This window comes from Pituophis catenifer, unplaced genomic scaffold, assembly GCF_029215685.1.
Source record: "Pituophis catenifer annectens isolate HBS135680 unplaced genomic scaffold, rPitCat1.0.hap2 SCAF_2, whole genome shotgun sequence".
NCBI lineage: Eukaryota > Metazoa > Chordata > Lepidosauria > Squamata > Colubridae > Pituophis > Pituophis catenifer.
Window position 1 is genome coordinate 101,806,605 of NW_027256882.1, and position 19,667 is coordinate 101,826,271.

General features: G+C 39.4%; 1 protein-coding gene across 2 annotated transcripts in view; it reads left to right on the top strand.

Moving 5' to 3' along the window:
• Positions 1 to 1,834: 1,834 nt before the first annotated feature.
• MACROH2A1 (macroH2A.1 histone) overlaps positions 1,835 to 19,667 on the top strand; it is a 38,398-nt gene continuing 20,565 nt past the window's right edge. For both annotated transcript variants that reach the window (XM_070937289.1, XM_070937290.1), the window contains exons 1-2: positions 1,835 to 1,881; positions 12,954 to 13,154. In XM_070937289.1, coding sequence (XP_070793390.1) covers positions 12,983 to 13,154 — 172 coding nt within the window. In that variant the 5' untranslated portion in view covers positions 1,835 to 1,881; positions 12,954 to 12,982. The remainder of the gene's footprint in view (positions 1,882 to 12,953; positions 13,155 to 19,667) is intronic.

Here is a 19,667-nt window from a genome sequence, read left to right on the forward strand (position 1 = left end):
ACAATTTAATATTGAGACGACTTTAGGATATGCTCATTTGTTGCAATAGTAGCAATGTAAATCTAAACTCAGAATCTTGATGTTGTGCCCTGTCCTCAGGATTTTGCAAATGTTATATCGGCTAAATAGGTCAGGGCCATTTATTCTGTTCTGAATGTCTATTGCTGATCCCAAAAACAGACATGCTGTGGTAGGAAGAAACCCTATGGGGAATGTAATCATATCACAGTAAAATGGGATGAAACAAACTGCTTCTACAAAATATCACTGCAACTAAACATGGCTGTTATGAACCAGTCCTAATGCCATGAAAGTTTGACAGCTGTTCAAGAGGTCCAATTCTAAAAGAGAACTCAGAACCAAGAAGGGCTGGAACCAATTAAGAGTCTGAGAAGCAGAATCCTCCAGAAAACAGCCTAGATCGCTCAGGAAATAAAAGATTCAGGAAAATCTGCAGCAGAGGGAAAATGTGTATTTTGCTTTGCCTCTCAGACTTCAACCTTTTCCCCAGTGATGTATGCTAGTTTCCACCATCTTGATGGGTGCTCCCTCCTTTGCTAGGGCACATATTGGCAGGCGGCTGTAGAGAGCCAGGGAGGCACCCAGCAGGCTTCGTTGCAGGGGATTTAACTGCGGCCCCTCAGCATGGAGGCCTGACACCAGCGCCCCTTCACCACTGGCTGCAATGCATTCCCCTGCTGGCCCACAGAGCATCCACTGCCATTCATGACTCAAGAGAGGGCAAGCGGTGGAGGGGGGTCCCAGGTGGGAGAGAGGCAGGTGAAGGAGGAGGGAGCAGTGCTCCCCAGCAAGGCTGCAGTGCTTAAATCATCAGAGAATGGAGGGCCAAAGAGAGAGAGATAGGGGAAAGGGAGGGGGGGAAGGAAGGAAGAAAGGAAGGAAGGAAATGAGAGGGAAGGAGGGGTAAAGGGAGGAAGGAAGATGGGAATGAGACAGGGAGAGTGGGAGGGAGGAAGATGGGAATTGGAGAAAGGGAAGGAGGAAGGAAGGAAATCAGGGAGGGAGAGGGAAGGGAGGAAGGAAGATGGAAATGAGTGAGAGGGAGGGAGGGAGGGAGGGAGGAAGATGGGAATCAAGGAAGGAAGGAGGAAAGAAGATGGGAATGAATGAGGGAAAGAGGGAGGAGGAAGGAAATGAGATGGAGGGAAAGTGAAGGGAGGAAGGAAGATGGAAATGAGTGAGAGGGAGGGAAGAAGATGGGAATCAAGGAAGGAAGGAGGAATGAATGAGGGAGGGAGGAAGAGAATGAGAGGGAGGGAGAGGGAAGGAAGGAAGGAAATGGGAGGGAGGGAGGAAGATGGGAATCAAGGAAGGAGGAAAGAAGATGGGAATGAATGAGGGAGGGAGGAAGAAAATGAGAGGGAGGGAGGAAGGAAGATGGGAATGGGAGGGACGGAGGGAAGGAAGGAAATGAGGGGGGGGAGGGAGGGAGGAAGATGGGAATTGGAGGAAGGGAGGGAAGAAGGAAATGAGAGAGAGGGAGGGAAGAAGATGGGAATCAAGGAAGGAAGGAAGGAAGGAGAAGATGGGAATGAATGAGGGAGGGAGAGAGGAAGAGAATGAGAGGCAGGGAGATGGGAATGAATGAGGAATTGGAGGGAGGGAAGAAGGAAGGAAGGAAGGAAGGAGCGGTGGAGCCGAGACCGCCAACGAGCGACCGACTGAGCGCACCGAGGCCCCTGAGGCGGAGGAGGAGGGGATGTGACGAGCCCTGTGCGCTGTGCATTGTGGGAGGTGCTTGCACGTTCGCCCGAGTCGTTCCAGTTCACGCGCGACGGAGCCGAGAGGGGAGCGGGAGACGCCGGGGGAGGGGGGGGCACGTATTGCTGCTGCCGCTGCCGCTGCCGACCCCGCTGCGCTGTAAGTGACCCACGCCGCGTTTCTTCCCCGGAGCCTCCAGGACGCGAACGCTGCCGGGCGGCGGGGCTTGTCCTTTGTATGGTCGCCGCTCTTCTCTCGGTCTCTTGGGAAGGTGGGGTTGGGAACGGCTGGCTCTTCGCTCTCTTGCCGTTGCAGTCCCGGAGGTGGCTGTTTTGCAGGCGGCGGCACCTGCCTTGCCTGCCCGGGAGTCGCCGTCAACTTCGGCTCTTGGGCGACCTTTGGGAGAGCCCAGCCGCGACTTTTCTTTGGCAGCTGGGATCTCAGTAGGGGGGGTGGAGCATAGGAGAAAGATCCCTCTTTCGATCCGCCCGAGGACGGGATCCACAAGGATTAAGGGAGAGCTGCAAGACTTCTCCGCTATGCCCTTAAAAGACAACCAGGAAATAAACTCTCCCTTCCCTCGTAAAATCGTTGCATCTGTTCTCATTTTGACTTCAGCTCGAGCAGGGTCGGCTTGGGAAGGGATCCTCCAATCCCGAGGGAAACAGCTTCGTTGCACCATAATGTTAAACAATTATTTTTTTTAAAAAAAAAAATGGTTTGGCTTGCTCCGGTTACGTTTCTCATCCCTCCCTCCGACCGTCCTTCACTTTCCTCTTTCATCTCACTTCGGGTCATTGGACACGAAGAGATAACGAACAGGGGTTGCAAATAGAAATGCTGGGGGTGGGGATGGGGGGAGTTAATGTGGGTCATGTTCCCTGTTTCAGGGCAAAGGAGGCTATGGCCCAAAATTCTTTGCTCAAAAGTAGCTTTTTAAACCTTACTATCAAAGGGATGGATGAAATAATGTGGAAGAAAATGCCACGTCAGGAAAGGGGGGGGGATTTAACCCCAAAACACCTCAAGAGGGTATTTTAGAAATCTGAACCAAAGCTGTGATGCTGAAGCGGCAACATTTACCCTGTCTTCTGGAGCGGGCAGCCATAATAAAATGAATAATAAATGTGTTAGAAGAGCTGTTTCTTGAATTATGATATTCAGTTTATAAAAAGACCTTAGAAGAAGGTTGAATTGTAGAAATAAAAATTAAGTATCAAAGCCACTCATAGCCCATCCAAAAGAATAAAGTCCAAATTGAGGTAGTTCTGCTTGTTTACGTGTGATCCCCTGATACGGTTTAAATCTGTTCAAAGTATGAAGTACACTTCTTACTGATTTGGATATTTCTCTGAAGTGTACATGCATTAAATTTTAAACTTACTTCCTGGCAAATGTATGTTGTCATTTTCTGTTTTGGGGACCAAATTGTACCCTGACTTAATTCATAACTCCATATGTAGATTTTTGCAGTGTTGAGTTGTATCAGTTTTTCATGATCTGAAATTTTGTTCATCTCACTAGAGTATTAATATTTATGCCTTACGCCTATTGGGAGGATGTCACTTAGCAACAGGTGTATGGGGACTACTCTAGTTTACATGCTGTTTCTGTTTCTTAAGGTTTGAAAAGAACAAGTTCATTCTTTCAATCAGGCAAGAATTGCCTTGGTAGGTGAAGAGAAATCTTTAATTAGGACTCTATATACTTTAGATTTGATTTCAAAATAGCCATTTGGAGCATACAGAGGAATAAATATAGCATTTGTGTGCAACTTTCTGAAGCAGCTGCATTTTCTTCTGGTATTGCATGGCTGTTCTCTGGTAACTGCTATATGAACCCTGGAAAAGATGTGACTGCTTTAAAGAGTTGTAATAAGTATTACATTCATGCATCCTCATAATCCAAAACAGTTTTTTGGAATCATATCCAAAACATGGCATAACCCTAATATTTAGGACAGTCAGAAACTAGAATAGTAGTTACTGATGTCTGATAATACATTAATTTACTAAGAAATTTCTGTTGTGGATTGGCACTATATTTTATTCTTGACACGTATTCATCCATTTTCTTATTTGACTAAATCTTTCTTTAGATTTAACTAAAACTATACCTTTCTTTCTCTCTCTAAGCAGATTCTACAAATAGGAAATGTGCAGTAATGTCTATACTTTGTGTATAATTAAAATTTTAATTATGAGTATTGATTATTATCAACTACCATATATATTTCTACTGTAGCTTTACACTTGTGTAATTGAGAACAGAATTTGAATAACTTGGTTCCAGTGACAGATTTAGAGTTTGCATCTGAATGAGATCTGTACATAGTCTTTGATTAGGGAATATACCAGCACTTGTAGAGTCATTGGAATTTAAGACATACAGTTTGGAATTCTGCCAGTCGCATTAGTAGGCTTTAAAAGAAGATAATTGGAAATAAAAGGGGTATACCATTTAAGAATTAAAACGAAAGTGTGTATGTGCATGAAAGCACCATCCCATAATATCAAAATGATTTAATAAAAACTACTTTACAGACTCAAGGAGGAGGATGAATGGATATAGAATAACTCTCATTGTGCTTAGCTTTTTCCTGCATTCTATGTATTTATGTTGTCTCGTGCTGAGAGTATATGTAAGCAAAATCTCACACTAAAAGAAGTGCATACATAAGTAGGCAAGCAGCCAACATATATCTTCAGCTAGAGCAGTTTTATGACACGGTTACAGAAAAATACAAAAACATTGCAGAATGAGGAAGTACATGGCATATATATTTCAACCGTAAATATTGCCAACCACATCAACATTTTCTTTCACTTTGCCTCCCTGATTATACTTCGTTATGTTTATTAGCATAATATGTTTTCCTTTCAGCAGAGAGCAATAAAATGGAAAGGCCCAGTTCCACTTGTCTGTGTTGAAACCAAACCTTTGTTATTCTACCAAATAATGCTTTCCGGCCTTCATGTGTGTATGTTGTTAATGCATCGTTAATAGCTTCAAAAAGGCAGATTTATACTAAGCTTTAAAAAAAGATTGTGAGACTATACGTACTTTACACATTCATTCCTTTTTTTTTTAAAAAAAAAAGTTTGCCTAAGAGCTTTATGTATAAACTGTAACAATCAAGGGCTAGGTTGAGTATCAAGTGTAAGTCTCTTCAACTGTGGTTTATTGATTTTAAGGGAAATTAAGATGAGGGTATTTAAACAGATTTGTTTTTGGTTCAATTTTTTTCAACAAAGAGAATTTATGTTCCATCAGGAAACTGTGAAGAACAGGAATTAAAGTTGAGGTTGACAGACCCAGGGGTAGAGAATGTTTCTTGTGAATGTATTTAAATCTCAGTGCATCCTAGGATTCTGAAGGAATGTTGATAGTCTGCCTGAAATAGTAATAGCAATAGCACTTAGACTTATATACCACTTCACAGAGCTTTACAGCCCTCTCTAAGCGTTTACAGAGTTAGCATATTGCCCCCAACAATCTGGGTCCAATGTTACATATTACCTTTCAGAAATCTGCAGAAGTGGTGAGTACCAAATAAATAGAAAAGTATAAAGCTCCTCAAAATCAGGAGAAAGGGGGAACTATAATGAGGTGTGTTGCTTACAGGCACATACACATCTTTCTTTCAATTCTTAAATGGCGTGCCACTTTCATTTCCAATTGTCTTTTAAAATGTAATGCTACTGATAGAATTCCAAACTGTGTGCCACAAATTGAAGAAAATATGTGGGAAGAAGTAAGGAAAAATAAAAGACAACTCAGTTCTGGAAAAGGGGAAAGTGTGAAAAAGAAACTCAAAATAACCCTACTTTGATTCTGTTTGGCATAAGATGGGGAAGAGGGGAACTCTGCCAAAGTCTCAAGATTCAGTACAATTCCTCTAATCCTTGCACTGTTTCATGATTTGGCCTACCTCACAATACAGGCTCACATGAATACTGGGGAAGATTCTAGACCAGATTACGAAAAGATTTAAAATGCAAATTAATGCAATGCAATGCAAATTAACAAATTTGCAGATGACACCAAATTAGTGAGTGAGTGTGTGTGTGTGTGTGTGTGTGTGTGTGTATTAGAAGACATAAGTAAATTTGGGGTTATTTTGATGGGGTAGAAAAAACGGACTGAAATTGCAAAATATTTAACGGAGACTTATGCTTATCTGTTTACATATTAAAAAATCAAATTCTCAGATGTAAGTTACTCAGCTTGGAAATAATACTTAGGAAAGATTTCTTGGAATATGTAGTGCAGCTGAATGTTTATTGAATATGAGTCAGCAGTATAATGTGGCTGCATGAAAGCAAATGCAATGTGGGTGGCATTAAGAGAATGCTTGATCAGATCTCAGCTTGAATATTGATTGAATATTGACAATCTCCAATTGCTTGGAGAAGTTATGGGATCTCCGTCATTACATAAGTTCAAGAAGAAGCTTAATGCCTGTATGGTAGGGATACTTTAATTAAGATTCTTGCTGCACTAAACAAAGGATTGGACTTGATGCCCTAAGGGACCCTGGGCTTTTTTCAATTGACCTGAATCAGTGATTTTACACAAACCCTAAGCTATATCCAAACTTTATTGTGAAGTACAGTGTGTGAAGCAAGTCTCCACCGAACTAGGAAACTTTAAAACGAAAATAGAGAATTTATGAAAAATATGCCAATGCTTGGTTATCATTCTGGATATATTTTATATATCTTCTTGTCAGTGACTTGGGACTGAGAGCTATTGTACTCAGTTTGTGACCTTCAACTTGGTGTCTAGATCAGGGGTCTGCAACCTTAAACACTCAAAGAGCCATTTGGACCTGTTTCCCACCAAAAAGAAAACACCGGGAGCCACAAAACCCTTCCCCGTGCCTGACTATTTCTTGAATGGCCACAAAACTAGCATAACCACCCCAAACCACCCCAATGATGCCCTTGAAGTGATGTCCCAGTGTCTGGAGGCCGTGCGGGTCTGGATGGGGAGGAACAGGCTTCGACTCAACCCTTCCAAGACCGAGTGGCTGTGGATGCCGGCATCCCGATATAGCCAGCTGGTGCCATCGCTGGCTATTGGCGAGTCATTGACCCCCAGAGGGGGCTCACAACTTGGGCGTCCTCCTGGACACACGGCTGTCTTTAGAAGAGCATATGACGGCCGTGGCTGGGGGACTTTTTATCAGGTTTGCCTGATACGCCAGTTGCGCCCCTTTCTGAGTCGGGATTCCTTATGCACAGTCACTCATGCTCTCGTCACTTCTCGTCTGGACTACGCTAACGGTTTCTACATGGGGCTCCCCTTAAGGAGCACCCGGAGGTTCCAACTGGTCCAGAATGCGGCTGTGCAGGTGATCACGGGAGCGAAATGACGCTCCCATATAACACCTCTCCTGCGTGAGCTGCACTGGCTCCCAGTGGTCTTCCGAGTGCGCTTCAAGGTGTTGGTTCTCACCTTTAAAGCGCTCCATGGCTTAGGGCCAGGGTATTTACGAGACCGCCTGCTGCTACCGATAACCTCCCACTGGCCAATACGTCTCACAGAGAGGGCCTCAGGGTGCCGTCGGTCAAGCAATGTCAGCTGGCGGCCCCCAGGGGGAGGCCCTTCTCTGTGGGAGCACCCGCCCTCTGGAACAAGCTACCTCCCGGAATATGGCTGATTCCGGATCTCCGCACTTTCCGTAAGGCCCTGAAGACGTTTTTATTTCAGCAAGCTGGCCTGGCCTGAATAGGTTTTAGGGGTTTTTAATTGTATTGCTAGGGGTTTTAAATTGGGGCGGCCATTTAATTTAATTTATTTTCATTATTTTAACTTTTGTATTGCATGTGATTTTAATTCTCGGCTGTTTACCGCCCTGAGTCCCTTCAGGGAAAAGGGCGGGATATAAATTTAATAAATAAATAAATAAATAAATATGTAGTTAAATTAAACATTCTGTTTTCTTCTGAAACTTTTCTTTTCTTGGATTTATCCATGGTTGGCCTACTGGGGGTTGAGAAGCTCAATAAATCACATGCCGGCGGGTGTCGCACATTGGTAGTTGTGACACATATTTTGAGTGACGGAGCCGCAGCAGAGGGGTGAAAGAGCCACATGCGGTTCCAGAGCCACAGGTTGCTGACCCTGGTCTAAATGGTCACCAAGATTTCTAATAAGTTTTTTTGGTTCAGCAAGGGTAACTGTATGTTCTTAAAGCCTGTTCTTACTTGATTTTCTCAAGGACACATAAAAAGATGTCAGCAGTGGTGATTACTTTTGTCAGCATTTAAACAGTTCAGGGATAAAAATGGAGATTCTTTTTTTTTTTTTGCTTTAATTTATATGCCGCTTTTCTCTGGAGAGTCAGGGCAGCTTACAATGCATTAAGCAATAGCCTTCGTACTTTTGTATATTTATACAAAGTCAGCTTATTGCCCCCACAATCTGGGTCCTCATTTCACCTACCTTTGGAAGGCTGAGTCAACCTTGAGCCTGGTGAGATTTGAACTTGCAGTAATTGCAAGCAGCAGATGTTAATAACAGTGGTTTAGTCCACTGTACTACATGTATGTATGGGTAGTTTCAAAGAGATATGCATCTTCTTTTGAAATTGCCAATTTATGATGGTCAGACAAAGTTTTCATGTATCGTAATAATTAGTTGGGGCCAAATATACTGATTCTATAAATAATTTGAATATTCAGGGTTTATAGGGTTTGAAAGTTGCTTTGATCTCACTGCCTTAAATATACAAATGATTCTGCATAGAGTTGGAAGTAGAACAGTCTCCATAGTAGGAAGCTGAGCGTATATCTATCAAAATATTTCAAGTTCCACAATTCTTGGGTAGAACGACAGCTTCTAGTGTAGTCTCTGTAGCAAGCACTGTGTTTTAAGTGCTGAATAAAGAGGAAGGAAACAGTGAATGGTACTTACATTTTTTTTAACCCAGCTTCACTTTACATGGAGTAACTTTCTTGATGCTGTTACACAACTATAGTGCAGTGTTAATCTGGGATTCTACCTTATCTGTCAATAAGAGTGCAGGAGACAGCATTATACTGTGGAGAAAAAACAGGAAATTCTGAACAGCAGAACTTGATTGGCAGTAGTGTATTGTAAAAGGAACATAGTTCAGCTGAATAAAACAGAGAAATCAATGTGGTATCATAGATAGGTACACTGAGCTACACAGTGGAAGCTTGAATCTAAATTTTAAATCTTAGTTTGCAGAAATATTTTCTTTCCATAGTCAACTTCACATGGTTCTTGTGGAGATATCATGCGGTAGTTGCATCCCCTTCATTTCATACTATTATTATGAATAAAATAACTTATGGGCTAGGTTGAAACGGTAGCCATTGGATGGCTATGAATTCACAGTCTGCTGGCTGTTCAAGAAGATGTAAATGTAGTTCTAGTCCGGCTTGGCTTTTATCCAGCCTTAGGACCTGATTATCTAGTAGCAATGTCATATGTAACAAAATCAGACATGTGTATGCAAGAAGTCATTGTCCAAATGCATCTCAGCAGAAACAAGCCACTGCCACAATGCCACATAGACATTGAAAAATGAACTCAGCTGAAATACATCCAGCTTCTGAGGGCCAGCTGTCAGTCTGTTATTAAATTAACTCCCTTGTCAAATATGCTTCAGAAGCTAGTTTTGTCAGTGTGAAATATGTGACCCCAGTTGCTCATTGGTACGGTCTTCATTTGTTAAGACCGTGAAGTAACGTAGTGATATGTGGAAGTGCCTTGAGAGAAGGGTGGGAAAGCTGCAGATTGGACAACCAGTGTGTAAAAACTACATCAGCCCAAAGGAAGAGAGGGCATCGGAAATATTTCAGAAGGGACTCACCTTAGTTTTCTGGAGAATAAAAGGAAAGGAGGGAAGAAAAAATAACTTTTTTTTTGCATGATTTTGTTAATATAACCTTAAAATAAACAGAAAGCTACTATTTCTGGTCTGGACTACTTGCACGGCTGATATCCTTCTAGTTGAGCTTGATTTCTAGTGACTTCATGCTCTTGCCATATAGTTTTGTGGCAATAATACTACTTTCTTCAACATTTTTTTCCCAATCTGACTGGGAGGCTTAGTAATTCATGAGTTATTCAAGCTCTAACCTAGTTCAATTTGCTTAGTTTTTTAAGATCAGTTGCATGCTGTCACTGATGTAGATACAACATTGTAGCACTCCCAGTGAAATTAGATACAACTCCCCCCACCCCCACCTTTCAATCTCCTGTCTTCATTTCTGAGCTACCAAAAGAAGTTTAGCATCTTAAGGCTAAGATTATGTAGCCGTGGTTGATTCTCTAAGAATATTATTTGAAGTTAGTTGACCAAAACAGCTTGTTCCAATTCTGTGATTCTGTTGGAAAATGATAGATTGGACAGCTTTATGAAAAATGTCACATTACAGTGATATATATATATATATATTAACTTTAAGAAAATATGTTAAAGAACATATTTAACTTCAGGTGTCGTCTCAGTTTGTAATTGTTATTAATAAACCAGCCTCTTTTCAATAACTGGTAGATTTTTAAAATTCAATAGATGTAGCTTTAAAGTTGTTTTAAATGGTTTAGAACAGTGGTTCTCAACCTGTGGGTCGGGACCCCTTTGGGGGTCGAACAACCCTTTCACAGGGGTCGCCTAAGACCATCGGAAAACACATATTTTCAATGGGTTTAGGAATAATTTTATGGTTGGGGGTCACCACAACATGAGGAACTGCATTAAAGGGTCGCGGCATTAGGAAGGTTGAGACCCACTGGTTTAGAATCTAAATCATTGCGCCTCAGGAGCCGTGGGTTGCCGACCCCTGGTTTAAATTGAAATTTCAATACAAAATATTAAAAATATCCATTACTACCGGTATTATTTTATTTAACGGTGAATGGTTTTATAATGCTCAATCTCCAGATTGACTGAGGCCTCTATTGTTTTTAAAGACTGGTAGAAGAGCCAGAATTAACCAGATGTTTTGATAAATTAAATGTCACTTTTCATTTTTATTTTAATTCCAAAATGAAAAGAAGAATGGGATGGAGTGAAGCTTCTTAACTTTTTTTACAATGTTTCCTTAAGTTTCTGAACAATTATTGTTGGTGTGATAAGATAATATATTCAGTTAGGACTGTCATGATAGCCTCAGTTGAAATAGTACGTCTGTTCTGAAATATAGACAAATTTCCATATATGGAGTAATTAAAAGTTTAACTACAATCTGTCTGACATTTCAGTCTTGTATGAAAGCATTCATAGAAATAGTTAAATATTGCATCAATCTGAATAAACTATTTTATTTGGAGATGCCTGTACTTGTGTTTTGATAGATCTTGGTTAAAAAGGTAAAGGTTCTCCTCGCACGTATGTGCTAGTCGTTCCCGACTTTAGGGGGTGGTGCTCATCTCCGTTTCAAAGCTGAAGAGCCAGCACGGTCCGAAGACGTCTCCGTGGTCATGTGGCCGGCATGACTAAAGCCGAAGGTGCACGGAACACTGTTACCTTCCCACCAAAGGTGGTCCCTATTTTTCTACTTGCATTTTTTACGTGTTTTCGAACTGCTAGGTTGGCAGAAGCTGGGACAAATAACAGGAGCTCAACCCCTTACGCGGCACTAGGGATCAAACCGCTGAACTGCTGACCTTTCGATCCACAAATTCAGTGTCTTAGCCATTGAACCACCATGTCCCCTAGCCACTGCATCCTCTTGTTTGCAAATACACATAGTGAGTGAAATTGAACCAAGTGGGGACAAAAAAGAATGGAGAGCAAGCAAATCAAAAATTCAAAATAGAGATACCATTATTTAATAATAGAGAAGAGAAAAGAAAGAGTGAGAAGAACTACTGTGAAATAATGTCATTTGATGTCAGATCAGTTTTGCCTGAGAAGAAGTTTTCTTAAGACCAATAAATACCAACAGGTTTTCCTTTGGTTTATAAAATTTTGTTAATGGAACTGTCTTATCTCCACACCAGTAAAGGAAAAAAGCCACAACGCAAAATCAAAAGTTCAAGTCTTTGGAAAGATTTTTTTTTTTTTAAACCACCAGTTCCCAGCAGAGCCACAGTTTCTGAGCTTGTAAACTACACCTCCCCATAGAGCTTTTTAGCATTTTATGGTAATGCCTATACTCTTAGAAAAATGCAAGGTAAAAATTACAGGCACTCCGCAGAATTATCCATAAAAAGGTTGTGCATGGTAGTAAATTAACTTGCAGGTTTTGGCCATCCTTCATGGGTGTCAAGTGCAATTACGTTTGTGGAAAGTAGTTGTCAGACTGAAGTTTATGAAACTCCATCTGGGGAATGGCATAAAAGTCTGGTTGGTAAGGAGATGAATTCCACCATTCCACATTCCAGGAATTTAATTGCAACTCTTTATCCTTTCCAAAAAGATAAAAGAACCATATATTGTATATGCAAGTGTTGTTTACAGGGCTTAGTAGGAAGTAGGCCTTGCTAGCCTTGGAATTTGCTTTAAAGGTCAGTCCAAAAACTTAAAAGATATATTGAAGACTAGTGTACTTTCATGTGAAAAGTGCCTATAGCAAACTTTATTCAAGTGGGACTAACCAGAACCATACTATATATTCTACCTTTCTCCCTCCCTCCGTCCCTCCCTCCCTATCTCTTGCAACAATTGGTAGAGGAAGTTTCCATGTCTTTATAAAAACAGGAAGCAAAATTACCCATTTCTAGAAACAAATAATAGGTGGAAATATAGGCTAGAGAAAATTAGTGTTGTTGTATCAACAGGCTTTTCTGATCTGGAAATTAGTTGGGAATGTTATTGGCACATTGTCCAAACCCCAGGCAAGTTTTATGTATTTGATGCACATGTCTACACATATGTATAAGTTTGTCTTTTGAGAATTTTGAATTAAATTTTACTTTTGCTTTAGAGATTTTATCAGGCCTTTTTAAAATCTCTCTTCCATTATATCTTCTTTGTCACATAAGCTAAACAATCTACTATCCATCATGCAGTGAAATATTGATTATTTTGGAAGCTGATTTTGCTTACATACTAACAATGCTTAATTCCATTACCATTGTTGAAATACACTAAAAATCCTGTATTTGTGATAATATGGCAATTGAAATTGCACAGTGCACTTAGAAACTTTATTTAGCTGTTAATATTTTATAATAATCAGGTCTTACTTATTATTTGGAATAAATATTATGGAACCCATGGGTAGTCTTACTTTCTTCTTTATTTTTAGTGTGCTGATCCACACCCCCCTGAAAAAAAATGTCCAGCAGGGGTGGAAAGAAAAAGTCAACCAAAACATCTCGCTCAGCAAAGGCTGGGGTCATATTCCCTGTTGGACGCATGCTTCGTTATATAAAGAAAGGTCATCCAAAATACAGAATTGGGGTCGGTGCTCCAGTATATATGGCAGCAGTACTTGAATACTTGACTGGTAAGTTCATTTGAATAAGACAATAGTGAGAAAGCAATAAAAATAAAAAATAGTCATAAAAGGAATTCATGAAGAAAGTGAGGAGGAGGTTTGGTATAGAAACATTATCCACACAATCCAGTTTGTCAAGTTTTAATCCAGATTTCTTTTTTCTAATTCTTGGAAGTATCATACCATAAAATTTGAGCAGTTGTAAAAAATTTTAAAATTTGAATTTACAATAGATTTCTCTGAAGATTTGTAGCTTTTGAATAATTGTTTGTAATGTTTAAGTACCCATGCACCCATACTGTATGTAAGCTTCTAATAAGAATCAAGACCAGAGTGTAACAGTGATGTTTAATGTGTATAAAGTTTCTGCTCATAATTTGATTTTACAAAAGAAAAAGACCACAAATAGAAATTTAAGTCAACTTTTTAAAATAGCAGCAACTATGGTAATATTTTTTAAAAAAACATTATCTTTTTAAAATGCACAGTAGTGAAAAAAATTGTAAGTATCTTTAATGAAATTTTGTTAATTTCACTTGGGCTAAATTATTGTGAGGTAGAAGATAGGATTAACAGGATTCAGATTCTTTGTTCTTTGTAAGCTTTTAAAAGTTAAACATGCAACTTTTAAGAAAACTGAATTATGTTTATTTTTAAAAAGACATAATACTGAGCTGCTTTTAAATATGAAGTAGATTAACATTAAATAATATAAATATAAAGCTAAAGTATTTCTACTATTCAATTTATGTGCCCTTAAATGTAACTCAATTACTGATTACTGATGCATTCATATTATTTCTTGATAAAATATGCAAATGGCTCTCCATTGTTGCCTTTGGAATGGTTTTTTTCCCCAACTTTTTCAGACCTGACATCTAAGTCTTTCATCCAATTACTAATCAGGTTTGATCTTGCTTAACTTTTCAAAACCAACCACGGTCATCTAGAAATTGCCACTTGTTAAGGTTGTCAGGTTTTCCAGTAGTCTCTAAATATGTCATTTGAGATCAAAATAGTGTATTCTTGAGTTAGAATATTATTGTGATCTAAATATATAAATTTGTATCATTATGCATTTTTCTTGAGAGTAAAAGGAACACTATCAGACATGAAATCTAAATCAAAATATTCAAAACTACATGTCCTTTTACAAAATAATCTTCACCGTGTGTCTTATTTAAAAGAACAACTTGCAAAAACATGTATTGCTAGAAATGTTTGAGCAACACATGCCTCCAATTATGTAACTGTTTTCCTCACTTCTGTCAGCTGAAGTATCTTGAGCAGAGAAATAAAATGAAACATGAAGATCAAATTTGGGGGGGGGGAGGTTGGCAAGGATGGAGGTGGGTGAGTAGAAGAATCCGGCAACTTGGGAATTTGTAAACATGATCTGCAATCACTAAGGAAGGTATTACAGAAAGAACTGAGAAGAAGGCATTGTCTACTTCTAATTAGTTCCATTATGAGGAACTGTGATTACTCTGTGCTTGTATTCGTGCACATGTTTTCTCTTAATTGCCTGCATGGTTTTTCTGTTTGACTAATTTTTTAAAGAAGCAAAGTTCAGAAAAAGACACTTTCATTTGACTGATTACTCTGATGGCTGTGCCCATTTAAAATGCATTATGATCAAAAGTGAAGATGTTTATTTGCAGTGGGAATGTGTCATTTGCTTTTATAAAACAAACAAACAAGAAGTACTCCATTTCATGGTCCTTTGAAATGTCAGTCTAGAGCACTGTGTTTCAACCTTAACAAATTTAAGATGCATGGACTTCAATTCCCAGAATTAATGCCCAGCTGAATGCTGGCTGGGGAATTCTGGGAGTTGAAGTCCACACATCTTAAAGTTGTCAAGGTTAAGAAATTAGTCTAAATGATCAAGTAAAATTCATCCATTGTACAGCTTCTGTTCCCTGTAAATAAGCAATATCATCTAGGAGTAAGTAAGCAAGCAAGCAAACAAGCATTCTCTGTTGCAGCATGTGTCCTCTGGAACAGCATCCCCTCAAGAGTTTTACAGGACCCCCCCACCCCGACAGGCATTAAAACCATGGGTTTTTCTCCAGACCTTGGGATTCGGTGATAGAGGAGGGATGTTCATTTTTTATTTCCACTGGGGAAAAGAATTGGTTGTTACTTGCTCTAGATCAGGGGTGTGAAGCTCACTTCGTAATGGCGCTGTCACGTGATGTATAGGGATATTTCCCCCCTTTGCTAAACCGGGCGTGGGCTTGGGCATGGGTGGCATATGACGCATCTGGCCCGCGGGCCGGGAGTTTGACAGGCGTGCTCTAGATGGTATCTTTTGAGTTCTTAAGGATAGTCGTCAACTTATGGCCAAGGTTGGTACCAGAATTTTGGTTGCGGTTGTAAAGCGAAATATCAGCTGACAGGATGACTTAGCCACTGCAATCTAGCCACTGCAGTCATTAAGCGAGAGTTACTGGTCTTTAGTCAAGAACCATCCCAATCTAAGGCATTCCAAGCTTAGTCCCTCCCAGCCCTAAGCCTCAGTAAGGTAAAGAACTGCCTCCAACTTCCCCCCCACCTACCTATCTCCCCCCAATCTCTGTCCTTTTGGCCACTCTGAGAACTATCTGGCTGTGGGGCTGCTTGCTATGTCTAGAAGCTGTAGCCACCCAGCCTGTCCCAATCACCCTCGTCACCCTATGCTGTGGGACCCCTGCCACTCTGTAGTCTGTCACCCCAGTTCACCTTTGCTTTTTTCCCCCCCTCCTATAGCTGCTGAGGCAGGCCTAGCCTGGTTGCAGGGTCAAGCTGGGGCTGGGCTTTGCACTATGCTGTGGCATAGGGATTGCTTTTTACCTCAGACCTGCTACACACCAAAATACCTCTTTGTACCAGTTTAACCCTAGATGGCAATTTGAGCTTTCTGTAGGCCTTTTTGTTATCTAGTAGCCATCTGAAGTTGGGCAGCCTATGTATATTAATTATTCAATTATTATTTGCTGCATCTATACCACAGCTTTCCACAGGATAACATGGGAAGGCGCCCCACCCTTGATTTTTAAACTAACAATAACCTTGTGAAGTAGGACAAACTCAGAGATAGTGACTGTCCCATGGTCAACCAGTTGTCCTTTCATCTCTGAGAATAAATAGGAATCTGGATTTCTCTACTCCTAGTCCAACACCTTAAACAAAGCTGCTAATTTTAATGAACATGTTAAGATGCTTGTAAATTTAAGATTTTTAAGATTTTTTTAAAATTTGAAACATTGAAAGAATTCAAGAAATGAGAATAGGTGATTGTAAATATCTTCTATATATTTCTTTGACCTGAGAACTCATGACAGTTACAGAGTTTTTAAGTTTTGTTCAAAGAAGCGCTTCAAAATAGTCTTGGTCTATTTGTTTATTAAATTCCAATGTCCTTTTCTGTTTCTTCTAAGATTATTGTAATTCTAGAACATTAACAAAATGTAGAGGCCCTTAGAGCCATTAGTTCATGATGAATAGATTTGTGACATACTATATTCATGAATAAGTCAAACATGATGCTGTTTTGCTTTTTTCTTTAAACTAAAATTTATTTTACAGGAGTTTTAGAATGCTGTACTGTATTAATGTAGTTCCATTTACGGTGACCCTTCCTCCAAGGTGTTTGTAAAACAATTTTTTTAAAAAAATGCAGACAGAAAGTAGAAAAAACTTGTAGAGAAAGTTTAAAGACAACAGAAATGAACTTTATGGAAATTTCTGTTAATTTATTGCTGTACTGAGTTGAAGAAAACTACAACAAAGAAAAAATGAAGTTTATAAAACTGCAGGCGATGTACAAAACATACATTTCTCTAATATACTTGGATGTAGTTTGCTAGAAAAGTGCAGTAGAGAGAATCCTGGAACTGTTGGTTTTGCCCATTAACATTTTCCTCCATTGGAAATGACTTGCTAGTATGTACATTTTATAAATTTAAAACAAACAATGCAAAAAAAAATTGCTGATTGGAATTGGAATTGCTGATTTTGAGGTTTTGTTCTTCTGTGTTATTGCATCACCAAAATCCTCAAGAAGTAGTAAAAAATCAGATTTCTGTTGAATCATAATTCATTAATAGGATGGAGACTTATGCTAAGTCATTGAATGCTTGAACAATAAAGCTCTCTCCTGCCAGTTTGTTTTACTTGTCATTTTAAGTCCTTATTATGTTAGTTGTCAGAAGTCATTATCTTGAACTCACTTAACCCACAATGTTACTTTTTTCTTTCTCTGGAAAAATTGAAGTAATTTAAAAACATGGGGGTAATTGTATCCGAGTCATAAAACATAATTTTTAAAGGATGTTTATTGCAATCTCTGTGATGTGTAAAACTAATTTGATTTGATGAATAACATTTAAAGGTTTTGAATATTACTTAAAATGTATCATAAGAAGGAATAAAAAGTTTTCAATGAAAAATGACACTATACTTTTGAATACATGTCATTCCTGCATATGTTGTGTGTATGATTTCTATTTATGTTATGCCTGTCTGAGTTAATGAGTCAACTAAAACTGAAAACAAAATATACTTATTGAAACATTCTCAGATTGGTACAGCCAACGAACCCCTTCATAAGCAGCAAGAATATTTTTCTGATAACAAAAGTCTAAAGTGGGTTCCATATGTTCTATATTTTTAGTGGTATATTTCATGTTGTCATTGTTTTTTTCTTTGTTTTTCAAAAATTGACTAGACTGTGGGACAATATCTCTCTCTCTCTCTCTCTCTCTCTCTCTCTCTCTCACACACACACACACACACACACACACACACACACACCTGCCTCATAGCTATACATTTCAATGTTCTCTTTCTGCTGCTTTTGAATTAACCTGGATCCTTAAGGTAAAGAAATCACTTATAAGCCCTATTCATGTGAACTACTTTACTAGGTCCATGAGGTTAGAAGTGGATAAAGTTCCCCCAGATCTTCCTGTGCCAACCATAATTGTGCCACTGGTAACTTCTTTTTCCATTTTAATTGAGAGAAAAAGAAAAAAAGAAAGTGAAGCTCAAAGACTATCTTTCTTTAGGAGGCTTAGATTATTGAAAAATCTTGCCATTAGTAGTACAACTCCACTTATTCCCAATTGTGTGATGGCAAATCTGTTACTGGGAGATTTGTTAATTTGTTCAAATCGTGAAATAAGCACATAATAGGAACGAATGACTGTGGCTAAAGTTAGGCCTCACTTTCTTTTCTACCTGTAATGTTCCCTTAAGCAAGTGTGAAAGAGGTAACCGTCTGCTACAAGGACTTGTTCAGTGCTGTATCCAAAGAAATTAGTACTTTGTAATCATTGATGTTAATGCATACAGGGGACACACATGCAATGTGATTGGTGTCTAATTTGTGTAATTACTAGTTTATAACAAATGCCCTTGGAACTTAAGGATGTAAGCCAAGAGCAAATGTAAGAGCACAAGACCTGTCTTGAGTTGTAAACTAGTTGAGCCAAAACTCGCATACTGCTTTCACTCAAGCAACATCTGGCAGTTCTTAGTCTAATCATGTTTAGATGTGTTTAAAAGGGGGGAAAGGCATGTGTAAACTGTTAAAGAGTAACAATGAAGTGTAAACTGGTAGGCAAAGGAAACACCATTTTACAGACTAATTGAGAGAAGGAAGAAGAGAGAATCGGGCCAGTATGAACGGATGAAGATTTTGACTTCCTTCTATTAGGGTCTATAAAAAACAGCTTATATTTACATTTGTTAATCAGGTTTTGGTCCTCCTTTCAGTTCTGTTTTTTAAAAAATTATCTTCTTAAAATCATAGAATCATAGGGCTGAAAGGCACCTTGGAGGTCTTTTAGTCCAATCCCCTGCCCAAGGCAGGAGTCCTTATACCATCACGGATAAATGGTCGTCCAATCTTTTGTTGAAAACCTCCAATAAGGGAGCACTCACAACTCTGGGAGGCAAGCTATTCCATTGAGTAATTGTTCTTATTGTCAGAAAGTTCCTCCTTATTTCCAGGTTGAATCCAATGAGCTTCCACCCATTGCTTTTTGTCTTGCCTTTAGGTGCAATGGAGAATAAATCAACACTCTCTTCTCTATGTTAGCCCTTCAAGTATTGGAAGACTGCTATCATGTCTCTTATGAGCCTTTTTTTCACTAAGTTAAATCTACCTAGTTCCCTTAGCTCAGGAGTGTCGAATTTGCAGCCCGCGGGCCGGATGCGTCATGTGCTGGCCCCGCCCCCGCCCAATTTAGCGAAGGGGGAAAATGTCCTGATATTTCACGTGACAACGCTGTGACGATGTGAGTTTGACACCCCTCCCTTAGCTGTTCATTGTATGATTTAACCTCCTGACCCCTTATCATCTTTGTTGCTCTTCTCTGCACTCTTTCTAGGGTCTCGGCATCTTTTTTGTATCAGGGTGACCAGAACTGGATGCAGTATTCCAAATGTTCCCTCTCTAGTGCAGTATAGCTACACTACGTATTTTTTTGTAGCTACAATTCAAAATTAATTTATGAGAGAAGAAGCTCCACTGAA